The sequence below is a fragment of the Aythya ferina genome (assembly GCF_964211825.1).
Source record: "Aythya ferina genome assembly, chromosome: 14".
NCBI classification, from domain to species: Eukaryota; Metazoa; Chordata; class Aves; order Anseriformes; family Anatidae; genus Aythya; species Aythya ferina.
The window spans coordinates 12,999,103-13,014,596 of NC_140312.1; the positions used below are offsets into that span (position 1 = coordinate 12,999,103).

Below are 15,494 nucleotides of genomic sequence, written 5' to 3' on the forward strand. Positions count from 1 at the left end.
ATGCAGAGAGCTGAGCAGGCTGCGAGAGCTCTTCTACAAACACCCTCATTCACTGCCAAATCCCATCTCATCCACTACTCTCTGATGCAGTACAAGGCACCGGCAAATGAAGATTCATAATGGACACAGTAGGCTGGGAAGAATAACCTTAAATGTGGCAGCAATTTACTACTCCATGCTCCGCTCGGAGTCAGGTTTATTGCCTACCACCCCACAGCCTCTGCTCGCCTTTCAGAGAAAGGCAAAACCCCATCAGCAGCAGGGGCTGACCCCAAATTCTCACCACGGACCTCCCGTTAGCTGCAGCTCCGGCTTTACAAGATGGGTGCAGGAACCCAAGCTTCCCTGAACAAAAAGCCAGAAAAGAAGGCACCCGAGCAGACCCCTGCGCTGCCACAGTGTGCACAGGTGGGGCGATGTGAACCAAGCAACTGATCTGCTCTAGCAGCCTTTTAACTCTAGGAGCGAGGCATGGGTAGGTAATAAATGCATTTTCCAGGGCCTGAACAAGTGTTTTTTAAAGCCAAGATGGTATTTCAGCAGAGCAAAGACAAAACAGCTGTATTACATGTTGTATGGCAGCCTGCTGAGCTGTGATTGAAGGCAGCCCCGGCACACACACACACAAAGCACCACCACGGGGCTGCGGGCGTGCTGCGACAAGCACAGCGACATGTGCGGAGCTCTGGGGGCATCTGAGCCCGTGTGAGCACAGAGAGGCTGCAATCACCTTCTTACTCCCAAGGAAAGCTAATGAAAACACCTGAGGCGGCTGCAGCTCGTTCCTGGGTGCGTTGTTTCCATCAGTGAAGTGCGAACTGCGGGTAACAAAGCAGCAAAGTTTACAGGTTAATTTCTTAAGTGAATCAGTATTAGTCAGCAGCGCAGGGTGTTTCAGAGGAAGTCCATAAACACTGCTGGCCAAAGAGCTAATGAAAAGCTGGAATTAGCATTTTGGAAAATGCTCTCCATCTCCCAAACAGCTCATCTAACAAGGCGAGCGAGTGGCACGGCCGTGGCTGGAGCTGCACGCTGACAGGCGCACAGTGCGGCACGGCGCGAGCATCGCTGAACGCCAGGTGCTTGATGGGCTGTGGGTTTATGGAAAGCATTTAAGGGAAGGTACTTTCCAGGGAAGAGTCTGCTGCATGTTTACCAATGGCTGAAGAAGGCAACAAAACATTAGTGGGGTAGTAAAAAATGGAATAGGGAATGTTATTCAGCTGCATAGATCAGCGTGACAGGACTTGGCAAACCACCTCCTTACTGTGTGTGCCATTTCTGTGAGCAGAATGGAAAGCTCAGTTCAAAGACTGATGGTGTTTGAAAAGAGATATATAACACGAGATAAAAGACAACAACAAAAGGCACCTGTGTATGCCTCTATAATCCCTGTTTCTACATAGGAACACTCAGAAAAACACCCAAAAGGCAACAATTTCACCCCCGATTAACACGCTGCCGCAAAAGCCAGCAGCCAGGGCGAGCTGGGAGGCTCCCACAGCAGGGCACCAGCAGAAAGCTGTGCCACAGACAGAAACAAGCATGTGTTGGGGGCACCCCTAACAGCACCACCCCCTAAAGAAGCCCAAGGAGGACACGAGATGTCTGTGAGCAGGTATTTTGCGTCCTGATGGCAGACCTTGCCAAGATGCTGCTACAGCCTCGGTGCTGGCTGCTGGCAAAGCTGTGCTGGCTGCTCCCCTTCACACCCAGGAGCTGTCCTTGACCCTCACCAAATGCACACACACATTCACATCCCACCACCCGGCTGAGCTTCTGCAGAAGCAGAACCACTTTCTTCCTCCCTTTGTGCGAAGGAAAGGGGCAGGGAGGGACAGAAGAGCTCTCCAACGGGGTCTGCTTCCTGCAGGCAGGCTCCATCCCCACACCTGGTGGCTGTACGGGACCAACCGCAGAGACTTTCTCACTGCTTTTAGGGTATGAATGCCACTGTGATGCTGTGCCGCAGCTGGGCCTGGCACTGCTCGGTTGTAGATGCCGAGAGAAGGCGTGCAGGGGGAGCAGCTCTTGCTGCAGGCCGGGCAGTGGCTGTGGTTCTGGTGACGGAGCAGGACAGCGTGGCACCCAGCACGTGTCCCCAGGCCAGCCTCCGTGCTTACCGACCCGCAGGAGGCTGCTGGAGCCCTTTGCTGGGACAGGAGACACGGGGCAGCCCCTCAGCTCCACCCCAATGCTGTTATCAGGTAACTGGTAGCAACCTCCCACCACTATCAAAGAGCAAGAGCAACCTTTTTTTAACTTTGCGAGTATTTCAACAGTGAGCGAAATACATGACGAATCGCTGTCTTGCTGGAAATCATTTTCATTTGTGTTGTACTCATAACTTCTTAACATTCTCCCATTCAAAACAAGCAGACTGCTATTTTGAGTGAAAGATGGAATACCTTTGGGGAAATTTGCAGGCTGATGGCTAGACACTTCTCAGCAGACGTGAAATACCTTGTGTAATAGCTTTTATGGTTTCAAAGGAAATGTGTCGTAAAACTGCCTGACAGCACAAGTTAGGAGCTCCTGACATGTGAACACGAGGGGTCATGATTCACCCGGTGTCACATGGTTAACAGGACCCAAAAACACCTCCATTCGTTAAAACCCTGTATTAGGCACAGGAAAGCATTAGTGCTCCACCAGAACGGCCGTACTGTAAGTCCTCTGTGGCTGTCAGACAGGTCTGCATTAACAGATTGCTACAAGTTTCTAAAGAGTATGTAAGCATATCTAATGAAATATGCAGGCTGAAAGTATTAGTAGGGGATGGAGTTAGAAAAAAAGCTATATTCTTGTCAAAATGACTAACTGTACACTCCTGCTCGTATTTATCTTCAAACCTGTGCTTAATCTTTTATATTTGTAAGGACTTTATGTCTACTAAAAGCAACCATTTAGCTCCCCTTCTATCTTTTGACATGGCTCAGTGCAGAAAACCGTACATCAAGTTTGCATAAAACACATGAATTAAAAAAAAAAAAAAAGCATTGTAAACCTTCAGCATAAGATCTCCTGATATCTATAACACAAACTGTTCCTTGCTTCATTTACCTAAGGTAGCAGTGACACCTGATTCTCCCAGAAATATGGTTGTCAAAATGCTGTAGCAAGGAGACCCATTTTAAAAACCACTTTTCAACTTTACCTCCTCATCAAACACTTCACCGCATCATTAATATATTCGGGTGAACACAACATCCTCTGGATGCAACACTTAAGAAAGATCTGCATTACGAAGATTTACTTCCAAAGACAGCTTTAGTTGAAACCTTGTATTATGAATTTACATTCAAAGAAAGACCGAAAAGCAAGCAAGAGCTGTACAAAATATAGTTCATAGTCAGTCGGTTATGATCTCAGACTTAACCTACTTGCATTTCAGGGTCTCCCTTGCAGGCAGAGCATTATTACTAATGCTGATGTCTCTCTGCAATTTGGGTGTGGGCTGAGACCAAAGGCGCTTTTGCTCAGCCCAACCCAGTTTCTGAAGTGGCACAGGACAGGCAGATGCATTACATCAAACCCCCAGCTGGCCATACTCAGACCTAGAGAACTCTTCTCAAACACCTCGGTGCACACAGCACAGCACCGTGCACCACAGCCTGTGACAGCGCAGCAAATGCTCAGCTCACGCCAAGCCTTGCTTAAGTCTCCATCAGCTCTGACTGGACAACAAAAATATACTAGAGAGCTTTGATAATCTGATCATTCAGTCTAGGGGGCATTTAAAAATTGTTTAATATTATAAAGCTGCCTCAGAAATAATATTAAGGGTTGTGCAATAGGACACATGCAATAATTACAGTATTGCCTACACAGTCTTGCCATTGCTTTGGAAAGTACTCGGGCATATTCTGAGCGTGACAAAAGCAGCTTGAATTTAGTTTCAGTCCTGTTCAGTTAGAGAAACTGGCCTAGATACTATGTGACATGAAGCAGTGTTGTCATATTGCTACCTTAAAATGGTAGGTGTTTGATTTAAGCCAGGGAGCTGCTAGTTTCATTGCTGGACACATTTAACATTTTGCACTGCTTAGGGTGGCAGGAGAACAGCTAGAAAGAAAAGACTATTAGACAGCTCTGAAAAAATCAGTTTAAAAAATAAAATGAAAAACCTCAAAACTAACCATATATTCTTGTATTCACTATGTCTGCAGTACTGAAAGATCTCCTATTGCTCATTTGTGCTGGAGGGTTATGAAAATGAATTGTGACTTACATGGTCAGCAATAGTCCGTCCCAGCTTGTCCATCCTTGACCCAGCCTCTGCAATCTTCTTGGCTGCACTAATCACATCTGATGTATTTTTTAGTGGACCTTTACCTCTGCAAAACAGAACAGAGTCTACCTCCTAGCACCAGAAAAGCAGAAAAATGAACAATACACTGCTGTTTCTACTCCATATTACACTGGCAGTACACCTGACTGCGCGAAGGTTGCACAGCAATAGGCAGGTCACCGGTGTGACCATTACAGCAGCCTCATTTCCCAGTCAGTTCCCACCCCTCCACCCCACCCCCAGACTTCACCATGTTCAGATTAAATCTAGGAATAAAAACAACTTAAATTTTACTGTTTCGAGCAACCTAATTATGATGAGAGATAACATTTTACAAGACAGATTTGTAATTTGCATGGAATGCAACATCAAGTTTAAAAAATAGCGTTGTATGAAGTCTAGTAAATGGATTTCAAAAGGCATCAAAAAAACACTCTTTCTTTTGCAAATCACTGTACTAGGAACTGTTTCTGTAGTATAGCAATATCAAGAAGCCCATAGAATTTAATGTTTTAAAGAACTGAGCAAATATATATATATACTCTTTGGGACAAAAATCGCCCTTAAGGAAGAAAGAATGGCAGGAAATAACTGCTATGTATCTATAGATCAATTTAAACAGTTATTACCACCCAGTCACTGCATAGTAATGCATCTCCCAAGTTAATACACAGGCTTTAATAGGGTAACATTTAAAGGAAATTATAAGAAGTAAGACTCTTAAGAGCACTTGCAAAATATTTCACTGAAGGATCACCAGCTCAGCCAATGCTGAGACAAGGTGGTGTGTGCACAAACTAGGACTCACCTGGTGAAGTCTGTCATTTCCATCATAATCATACACATTTGTTTTGCCAGAACAATTATATCATTACCGCTGTCATCCCATTTTGATACTTCAGCATCCAATTTACTCTTTTCTTCCTGGAAGCTTGCTACTTGCTCAGCAATCTTAGCTTTTTGCTCTTGAGGGAGCTGAGCCATGATAGCCTGAAAGAGAGAGTTTTCTCACATTTCCTTCTCCAGCTGCTTGTAGAAGGCTTCTTGGAACATTTCACTAATAACCAATTTAAGTCATGTAGATGGGGGGGATAAAATTTTAATAGCAACCCTCTACCTAGAGGGTTCACAGAACTATTTCCTTCCATTTCAAACACCAAGTTTATGCTGTATGCATTACTACCAGCACCAGAGAAGAAAAAGTGCCCACAAAGACAAGTTGACATCTGAAACATGGGCACTGCATAGTAAAAAAATGTGCATGTTTGCCACATGTTGCTATCCCTCAAAGAAAAACTGCATGAAGAGGAGGGACTTGCCTTTTCTGTAAAATTTAAGTGTTTTAAAAGGAAGATCCACTTGGGTATCTTTCAGTGTTGGAATACACAAAAGAAACATTATGAATCTCTTTCCTGCAAAACGCTAGAAATGCTATTTAGAAGCATGCACGCTGAGAAAAGACTAAGTGAAAATAAAGAGTATGTGCTTACTCCTGAATAAAATCTATTACACCAGGTTTACAGCCTGTGTAAGTCTCAATGCCCTTGCCTTCTTAAATAGTAGGGGCCTTCATGCCTCCAGGAGCACAAGAAAAGGAGTCTTAGGATGAAAAAGCATCTGGCAGCTGCAGTACTAAAAAGTAAATTAGAAATGTCTGCATTTACATAGAAGGGGGAAGAGGGATATAGGAGTAGAGTGCTTGCCCAAGGAAGGAGAGCATAAAAACCACTCTGAGTTAGTGTAATTCCAAAGCCAATGTGGCAGAAGTTTGATAAATAAGGCCTCACTACTCCTTGGCTGCTTTCAGACCAAAAGAGCCTTCTCAAAAATCTTTCATGGCACTTTCCCCAAGAGGATAAAATTGTTATTGATCCAGAAAGGAACATGTGAAATAAAAACAATACGTAAGGCCTGTTTTTCCCTCAATGTACCAATTTAAAGTTTTCATCTATTAATGATTATATATTGCATACCAATGCTTTCATTTTTAGCAGTCATAGGGAATGTGGTTAGTTTAAATTATTTCATTTTCAGGCTGCTTCGAACATCATCTTGATTAAATGCTCAGTGGCCAAACACATGTGTAAGAAGACATTTTGTAAAAAATGCCTGAACTGTAAATTTATCTGCTTCTTGCCCACAAATTTAGCATTTACCTGTTGTAAAAAAATGTTTGTACAATGGAATTATTTGCCCCATATGTCCCTGCAGAAACTCACTTGCCTAACTAAATGGCAGTGCCTACTACAATGTCTGAAGCCAAAGCATCATGTAGCTCATTGGTATTAAAAGGATTTTGATCTTTCAGAACATTCAAGATAAAATGCAGACACCAGTGATGTCCATGAGACCAACACTGCTACATTTCTCTTAAACTCCTTTTCAGAAGACAATTAGAAACAAAGAACGCCTGTTTTCTGATCCAATGTTTTCACCAAAGAAGGTAAAATAAGGTGGATTTTCAAGGCAAGCTAAATTGTTTCTTGAAGGTGGGACACGCTTAAGTAATACTCAAATTTCTTCCTTACCCTTGCACTTTGTCCAGCAATGAGCTGATCATCTTCAGTCTGAATGCTTGTTCTGCTTCGGACATCAAAATCCTCAGTCTCAAAGTCAGAATCATCCAGCTCTTCAGGAGTCTGAGAAAAGATAATTCAGTAAGAGTCAAACAGATTAAATGGCTCTAAAAAGCAAAGAGAGAATGGAAATAAGTTCCTGTAAAAAATATTCAGTGTTTTCAACAAAAAAATTAGGACCATACCCAGCTTATCAATGTGTGACTATGTACATGGCACTGCTCAGGTTAAAACATGCTAGGGATCCCCAAAATTACTGACCAGTAACTAAACATCTGACATTTGTCAAAGGACACTAATGCACTCAAGAGTTGAAAGACACACACACAAAAAGCCTTTACAAAATGAATCTCGCTATTCGTGACTTGGTTAACAGTAAAAGCCTCACCTGACATTCTGAAGCTAAAATTACATACAACTTCAAGCCCTGCTTCACAACCACAGATGTCTTCTTTAGCACAATTATGAATCAAAGCATCGATTGAATTAACAACAGACAAAATATATCGAAATTTATTCTTATCCCCCAGGAAAAGCTTAAAATTTTTAGCTAGTAAGGGCCAGCTTTTATGCTGTAGGCTAAACTCATCTGACCTAGTTCCTGCTTGCCTAGAATTTATTTTTGTTACTGCCAGTCTACAGCTGGCGAAATTTTTATAAAGCTTATCAGTTTAAACAGCATGTTTGTTAAAATACTACATCTTTGCCTAGAGTGGCACTTCATGACAATTTTGCAGAGCTGGATCAACAAAGAACTTCACTGATAAATGCAATGAGTTGTGATTAATAGACAAGATGCAAATAAAGTCCCTGTTCTTCCGATTTCTTTCCTATGATTTGATTTTTATAAACTTGTTTTCCAATACAGACATCTTGCAATGCACTTAAAGATAGTTACGCAAAACAATTGCCAAAAAGCAAAGGTGGCTGACTATGCTGACATCAAGACCTAGAGAATCTCAGCCCCCAGCTCCTTTCCACGCCTTTAATAGAGTATATCCGCAAAATTAGAGTAAGGACATACACTAATGAGTAGATGGGTGTGTGTCAGTATTTAAAAAAAAAGTGAAAAACAAAAACAAAACTATTCTGTTGCATCTTTAGAGAAATGCTTACAGTATTCAAGCCCCTTCTCTTCCCATCTATCTCACAGCCAAGGGCAAAAACTGCTCTGGGGGCTGATGGGAGATTGCCTGGGCATCAGGGAGAAAAGAGCTTTATTTCAGTAACCTACAGGTACAGGAAGATTTTAATTCCGAAAACAGGCTGCCTAAGCACAAAAAGTAGGTGTTGGAATGACTTTTCCTTCCAGTTTCTATAAAGAACAAGTGAACCAGCTCGTTTGCCCCAGCAGCCCCCCGCAATCGTGGTTACTCCTGGGGCTCAGTCACAGCGTCCTGGGGAAGCGGTGGTCTGGCACCTTCTCTTTTAGCCCAAGTGCTTTCTATACCTTCAAGCCCTTTGGACAACAAATGCTAACATTCTGGCTTTTTTTATAGGTCACCGATGTGCAGCAGCGTGCTGCCGTTAGCTCTTGGCAGCCGCGACGCAGCCGTGGCACCCTGAGATGGGAGGCGCGGCGCGAGGGGAGATGTCAGGATTCCTGGCACTGCCAGCGCTGCTAATTACTGGCGGCGTGGAATTGGCAGTCGTACTTTCATGTCCTGAATAACAAGGACTCTAGCAGGGGGTGAATCCAATTAGTTTGTCTGCATAGCAGGAAAGCACTGATATCTTCATATAGCGTTGGCTGTCTGTAAATCCTGGGCATAAGTATGAAGAGCATTCTATGGGGAGCACATATGTGGCTGTCAGCTTTTCTGATTTTCTGTCCGATTCTTTGCTTTAAGCAGCAAACATGTCAGATAGCATTGCAATGGTTCCTATAATCACATATATTCTGCGGCTGGATTTTGTCGATTTGCTTATCACCAAAATGCATCTGCAATGGTTACCACTCTGAGAGATGACGAGAGTTTATCTGCACAGCATTTGCATTAGAGTCACAGGGGTACAAGGGAAAAAGGAAACAAGGAATAAAACCACTACATTTATCTTTGCTGTGTCTACCTCCTGACCACTTTTACCATGCTAATATTCAAGAAACCAGCCAATAGGTCAGCCTCAACCAGAACTTTCTTTTCTGCATCCCTGCAATTAACTGCAGGAGCTCTTCTGCATCTTCACCTCATGCCTCCCACCAGACCAATGCTGCCTGACCTACCAGCAAGTAGGACACCGACTGCACCTGAATGAAACATGCATGTACAGAAGGGACAAAGCTTCCATCAACTGGTCCCTGTTCAATGTGTTTAGCTAATTAATGAATCACATGCTACAGAAACACACAGAGAACTATAGCTGAGCTCACCTAAACCTGTTTTCGACTAACTAGCATTAATTCTCAAAACTTACTTAAGAGACATCAGGTTTTATTTCTATGCTCTCAAAGCATCAAGAAGCACCTATACCAGGAATCCACTTGCTATTGTTAAATCAAAGGTCACTGATTTTAGCACGTTAATAAGCAAGGCATTAAACACAATTTTATAGAAGATGTGTGAAGAGCATTTAGCATCACCTCTCATGGCTATCATTGCTACTCACATCTCTTTAATGAATTTGAGTCAAAACGTACTTCTGCAGTACTACACGGAGTGATTAGCAGTTTTTAGACTGAGAATGTTAGTACGAGCTAAATGAAAATCTTACGCTGTCTGCTCTGAATAAAAGTGATGCCTGTCAGTTCAATGAAGGTGGGGGAAAGTGAGTGGAGAAATAAGAGAGCTGTTCAGTAAAGTTGCACTCACTCTGATCATCAATACAGCTTTCCGGATATCTCTTATTCCATCGTACACCAGTCGTGAAGCATCGATAAACTCGTTTTCATCCATTGGCTGAGCAGGGTCTGAACTCAGTGCTTCCACAGCAGCTTCTACTTGCTCAGTAAACCGTGGCATAACTGTATGAAGGACACAAACCAACAGTCAGTCCCCACCCCAATACCATTTGCTGCTACATACCCCCATGTGCATGTCTCATTGTTAACTACTACTGGAAACTCTCCAACGGTTCCCTTTAAACTCAAAACATTTGTTACAAATAAATACCAATGCTGTTGCTCCAGTCTTAACTTCATTTTGTTTTCTGTTTACCCTGCTGCTATTTGTTCCTCCCCCCTGCACAGTGAAAAATTTGTCACACCCTTTTCGTGGACAAGGGGAAAACGCCCAGGGAAGCAGTTAGAATCTATGGGATAAAACATTAAGTGTTTATTTAACATCCCCTGCAGATACACATCAATGGGGGGGAGCCATGAAGCTCGAGCTGAACAAGCCACTGAGGCAGGGCAGTTTGCACTTCTGTGCTCCAGTGACTCACTGCAGCCACAGGAAGAACATCACAGAACCATTTACAGTCTGTTCGGTTCCTCAGTGTCACCCGTGATTCTTCATCAAAGTTGTAATTAAAATAAAAACAACAACCAACGCTTGGCACAGCACTCACTGAGGCAACCAGAATCATTCCTTACCCTACATGGATGTTACCGGCTAGTTCACAGGCAACACCCACATGTGTTGTTATGGGGTGGGGGACAAGAACCTACAAGGCTTCTTTTAAAAGCTCTACAGACATATTACAAAATTTACCCTCCGTTCTGTTGTGTCAGTGCCACCGAAACCTTTCCAGCCCTGGGTACAGTGCTGCAAGATGGTCAGCACATCCTTCGGGCCCTGACTCACCCTCTGGTTCTCTGGCTTTCTGCGGCTCAGTCAATGACAGCCAGCACATCCAGGGAGACCTTTCGCATTGCTGAGTTTTGAGCCAGTCAACAAAGCAAAATTACTTTTCTCATTTTGCAACAGCTCTGCAAATAACTCCCCCTAATTTTCATTATAGTATGTAAATGGAGCCCTTAATAGATTTCACGGGTACAGTAGGATCCATCTGCCCATCCACTTGTAAGCAATACGAACTCAGGGGTCCTGGAGGAACCACTCTTACCTGTGTTGGACAGTAACTTCGTTGCTTCCAACACCTTCTCAGTGTAGACTCCAGGCTCGTAGTTATCCATTTCAGAAGTGACAACATGAATGACTCTAGCAGCACGTCCTCGGATTGCACCAGCTGTGCGGTCTAAGCCATCAACATCTTTTTCTTGGAGAGCAATGACACATTTGTTTACATCTTCTAAAATATGGTTCTCTGGTGGTAAAAGAAGGAAGATTTAGACAGTAATATCTTCTTTTCTGCCATGCACATCAGCATTACAATTTCTCAGTTTGTGATCTGCACTAAAAGACCTCCAGACAGATGCTGTAAAGCATTAATTTTTAACCTTGCTACAACCAGCAAACAGCTGCCCTTCCAAAACGGCTGTCAGACAAAGGTCAGTCCATTCATCTGGTGGCATCCAACGCTCTTGTCCCCTCTCTGTACTCTATTTTACCAACAGAAAAGCTGAGTTCAGCCCAACCCTCCCTAAACATGTTTCTTTCCATATTCCTCCCCTCAACTGCCGAAGCCCTCGCTCCAAATATTTGCAGGCCACTCCCGCTGTCATTACGCGGGGGTGGGACGATGAGGCACCAGCCCCAGTGCCACACCTCATCCACTAATGCCCTGGCAGACTGGGGTGCTTGTTGCACATTTCTAGCTTCCAACATAGTGTTTTCCCACAACCAGACACTTACCAGCAGAGTATTACACTGTTAGTCCTGGATACACTTTCGAGACATGCAACATATGCAGTGATTTATGCAGAAAGCGTTCCAGCACCAGAGTGCTCACTGCCTCCCAAGAAAACAGAAAATAAAGCCAAAACCTCCGTTTGTAATTTACTTTCAGGATATACGTTTTTATACAGAGATATTTTCCCTCATTTATCAAGCTCAAGAGGTCCAACTGAGTAAAAACCCTCAAGAGATTTCTGAGGATGCCTAACGAGGTTTGGATGCTCATCTGCTGACACCTACCCAGGATGTTTTCCAAACTCCGTTAGGCACTTCTTTAATGTATCAGTACCAATGATTTGACATCACAATCCAACATTTCTGCTGCTTTGTAAGAAACCTCCTTGGAAACATTTCTGCTGTGTCCTTTAAATAGTTTCCAGCGTTACTTACCATTGCCTTAATCACGCCACGCTGCCAATCTGTGCTACCGAAGTGGCTTTTATTCCCTACACAGGTAGTAAAAGAGACATTTTGCAAGAGCTGGTAGAGCTGAGCAGCCCATTGAGTTGGCTGATAGAGGATTTGTATGAACTGGCTGGAAGGACTGCTGCTGGAAGAGTCCTGCATAATTTACATAAAATTAACAGAGCCAGATGCAATATTGCAAGACTTCTGTAAGCAGCCTGGACAAAAATGACACTTGTGAAACACCTCTGAAGCAACTCGGAATGAGCAAGTTCAGCTGAGGGCAGGATGTGGCCCTAAGAGAGAAAAGTGCAGATTCATCAGTAATCTGACAACTCGGTGAGCAGACAGCCAGGCTACAAGAGCTCCAGCAAGGAGCACATGCAGTGTCGGTATTAAAGCAAGAGGCAGACATCCCTGCAAGTTACAAAAACAAAAAGAAAAGCATCAGTGTCAGGCCAAAACAGGGACTGCTTATTGCCTGAATTCCTACAAGAATAAAGTACATTGGAAAGCCTCTTCAGATGATGTGAACTTTAATAAAAGGCACTGACAAAATGAGGATTGGTATCTAAATGCTGGCTGATCAGCTGATGTCTTTCGCAGATGCAAAGTGGCCAGAAAGGTAATTCTGTGGGAAGTCATGTGCATCTACTCAGGTTATATTCTCCAGCTGGATGATAACAAATAAGACTTGACACCGTTCTGTGTGCTCGTCTATACACACGCTACTACGTGTCCTACAGGCATATGGACCACGAGTGCCTGGCACAAAATGCCATCTGCTGAGGCCAGGGTGGCAGCGCCGGGGAAATGCTGACACAGGTTCAGCGCCAGTACCTGCAGGGCCGTTATGGAGCTGTCCTACATCAAAGCTCACAGCTCTCGTGCTGCTGAGCGGGAGAAAAATCTCACAGCAACGAAAGGTAACACAGAACGGAACAGCAGCAACAGCAAAGGGATTGTGTCCTACCCGAGGAAGTGTAGGGAAAAAATGGTGCAGGTTGGTACCGAGGAACAAGAGGATAAAGTGGAAAGACCACATTTTTCCAGTAAGAATATTTTTAGAGCAAACAAAGAAAATACAAAGAACAGTGAAAAGGTAACAGTTGGAAGTCCCCATGCCTGTCACTCCTCAGCCCACCACCACAACACACCTTCCACCGCCTCCCCATCACAGCAATCAGGAACTCCTTCCCCAAGCATCATACGAAGTCAGCCAGGGGGTCTGGAGGCTAGAGGAGGACCAAAATGTGGAGCAACATCCAGAAGCTGAAGCCACAGATACAAAAATATAACCCTGCTTTTCTGCTGTGTTCCCTGGGGAAGGGCTCAGAACCATTCCCATGGTGGACCTTTTCTTGACAAGGGACACTGGTGAAACCAGGTGGAGCTACATTGTCAGTAGACACTGTTATAATCCGAATCCTTGCATGTTTGCACATTTCAAAACACAGGATGCATTTTGTAATGAAGAAGGATAACCACGGGGACCATGAAGGCTTCAGCCACACACTCTTAAGATCAGCACTGTCATGATGAGCAACCTCTAGCTTACACCTCTGTCAGCCCCAGAAGAACAGGAGGCAGCACACGGGATGGGTTTTAAGAGGTTTGGAAGGAAATCCAGGTAATTTTAGAGCCCTGAATGTGATGATTACATGGTGCCATCAGCAACTGCTCTGAAGAACAGTCAGTGGGAACACAAACACATGCAGAGAGCTAGGGAGGGGACTGACAAGGGGATAAGTATTGCGGGAGGTACAGCAGAGCTCTGAAATGAGCAATGAACCAGGCAAAGTCTTTGCAGACGATTTAGAGATGACTGAGTAAGCACACGACAGAAGTCTGTACACTTACGAACAGCATGAAGAAACTGAAAAGGGAAAAACTTGTGCACCACCTTCTACAACAAGGCATCAAATGAAGCACACAGGCGACGTTTCAAAACCAAGGAGGTTCTTCACACAGGGCACTCCTAGGGTGTGAATTTTGCACCAGATGCTGGAGATGTCAGCAGTTTGTAACGGTCAAAAGAGCAATCACACAGGCTGAAGTGAGAAAAGCCCAGCAAGGGCCACTCAGCAGCTGGCACCTCTGATGCTGGAGCTCCCTGGACTGCAAACCACAGCTGGCTGGGAGCGCTCAGGAAGATCTTTAGGCTCTAGGAGTCTGCTGTGCTGAATTCCCTAGGCACTGACAATCAGCCACTGCCAGACCGTTGTCCTAACTCTGTGGGGCCTTCTTGTCCTGGGGTCTTCATTAAATGTTGTAACCTGCAAGCTTAGCTGCAAGACTGCGCGTTCAAGCTTCCTGGTTCCTGTACAGTCTCCTGCTATTATCTAAACCCAGCACCTCTTCCATCGAGCCTGCACAATTAATACAATTCCAGCCTAAATTGGACAACAAAGCATACACTTCCTGCTAGACAGCACAACAAATTGTAGGAATGTGGTATTATACACACACACACAGACCTACAAGAACGCTTTTTAATTTTGCTTACATCCCAGTTAGTTATCAATTTAAACCCTTCTGTGCACCAAGATCCTCATAACCCCACGAGGAACCTGGCATAAATCATACCCATCACAATCTAATCCAAAGACACGTTTAGGCTTTTAGCAGAGAACTGGAGTGGTGGCATTTATATGGAAAACATTTATCAAAGTTCAAACAAATAATACTCGAAGCAGTATTTATTGCTTTAATATTTTTCAAACATCTCTTTGATAGCGCAGCAAAACCAGTAATTGCTGGATGCAGTTGAGCATCTGAAACAGTTCCAAACCACAGCACTGCCCTGGCACTGTTTGGGGGGGCATGCACACCCAGGAGGTGCTGTCTGCGAGGCAGCCTGCTGTCACCCCAGCAAAGAAACGGTCCCAGCCTATCGCCAAACCCTTGACACTTCCCAGAGCAATTCAACAGTGAGCCAGCACCGCATCCTGTCCCTCAAAAGCAGGTACCCATCTCTTTGAGGGACCTACACAGGGAAAAGGACCAGCCAGTCCCCGTGGTTTGCCCCATTTTGAGGCACACCTCCAAGTGAACACAGCCAGGCGGCTCGGTACGGGCTGTGTTTTCACAGACCGACAGTTTTTTCCCTTTGAAATGTTTTGCACACTTGTGGGCAAACTCCAAATGGAGCCGTGAACTTCAGCACGCAATTCTCTCTAAATATATTTCCCCAGAAATAGGCTCCTCGCAGCTGTGCCATTTCAACTGCTGCTGCAACGAAGAGCACGCAGAAAGAGAGAGAGAAGGAGGACATGCAATTGCTGAGAAAGTTTCTGCTAACTCATTGCAAAGGAACCTGGTATTCAGAACCCAGGGAACCACAATAAAACATGTAAACAGGTGACTCTTTGTAGAAACACTACCTTTTTAAATTTATTTTGAATATTTATTTATTTTTTAAAGAGGGTCTTTTAATTCAGGACCTCAGTATTTCATGTACATTTTCTAGGTATGTTCACTTGGTAC

The 15,494-nt window shown here is 44.1% G+C and overlaps 1 protein-coding gene across 2 annotated transcripts in view; it reads right to left on the minus strand.

The window, feature by feature from the left end:
* Positions 1-15,494, minus strand: part of CTNNA1 (catenin alpha 1) — a 112,383-nt gene that overhangs the window by 6,082 nt on the left and 90,807 nt on the right. For both annotated transcript variants that reach the window (XM_084535446.1, XM_084535447.1), the window contains 5 exons: positions 10,873-11,073; positions 9,678-9,829; positions 6,820-6,930; positions 5,100-5,281; positions 4,232-4,337 (listed from right to left, as the gene is read on the minus strand). In XM_084535446.1, the coding sequence (XP_084391572.1) occupies positions 4,232-4,337; positions 5,100-5,281; positions 6,820-6,930; positions 9,678-9,829; positions 10,873-11,073 (752 nt within the window). The remainder of the gene's footprint in view (positions 1-4,231; positions 4,338-5,099; positions 5,282-6,819; positions 6,931-9,677; positions 9,830-10,872; positions 11,074-15,494) is intronic.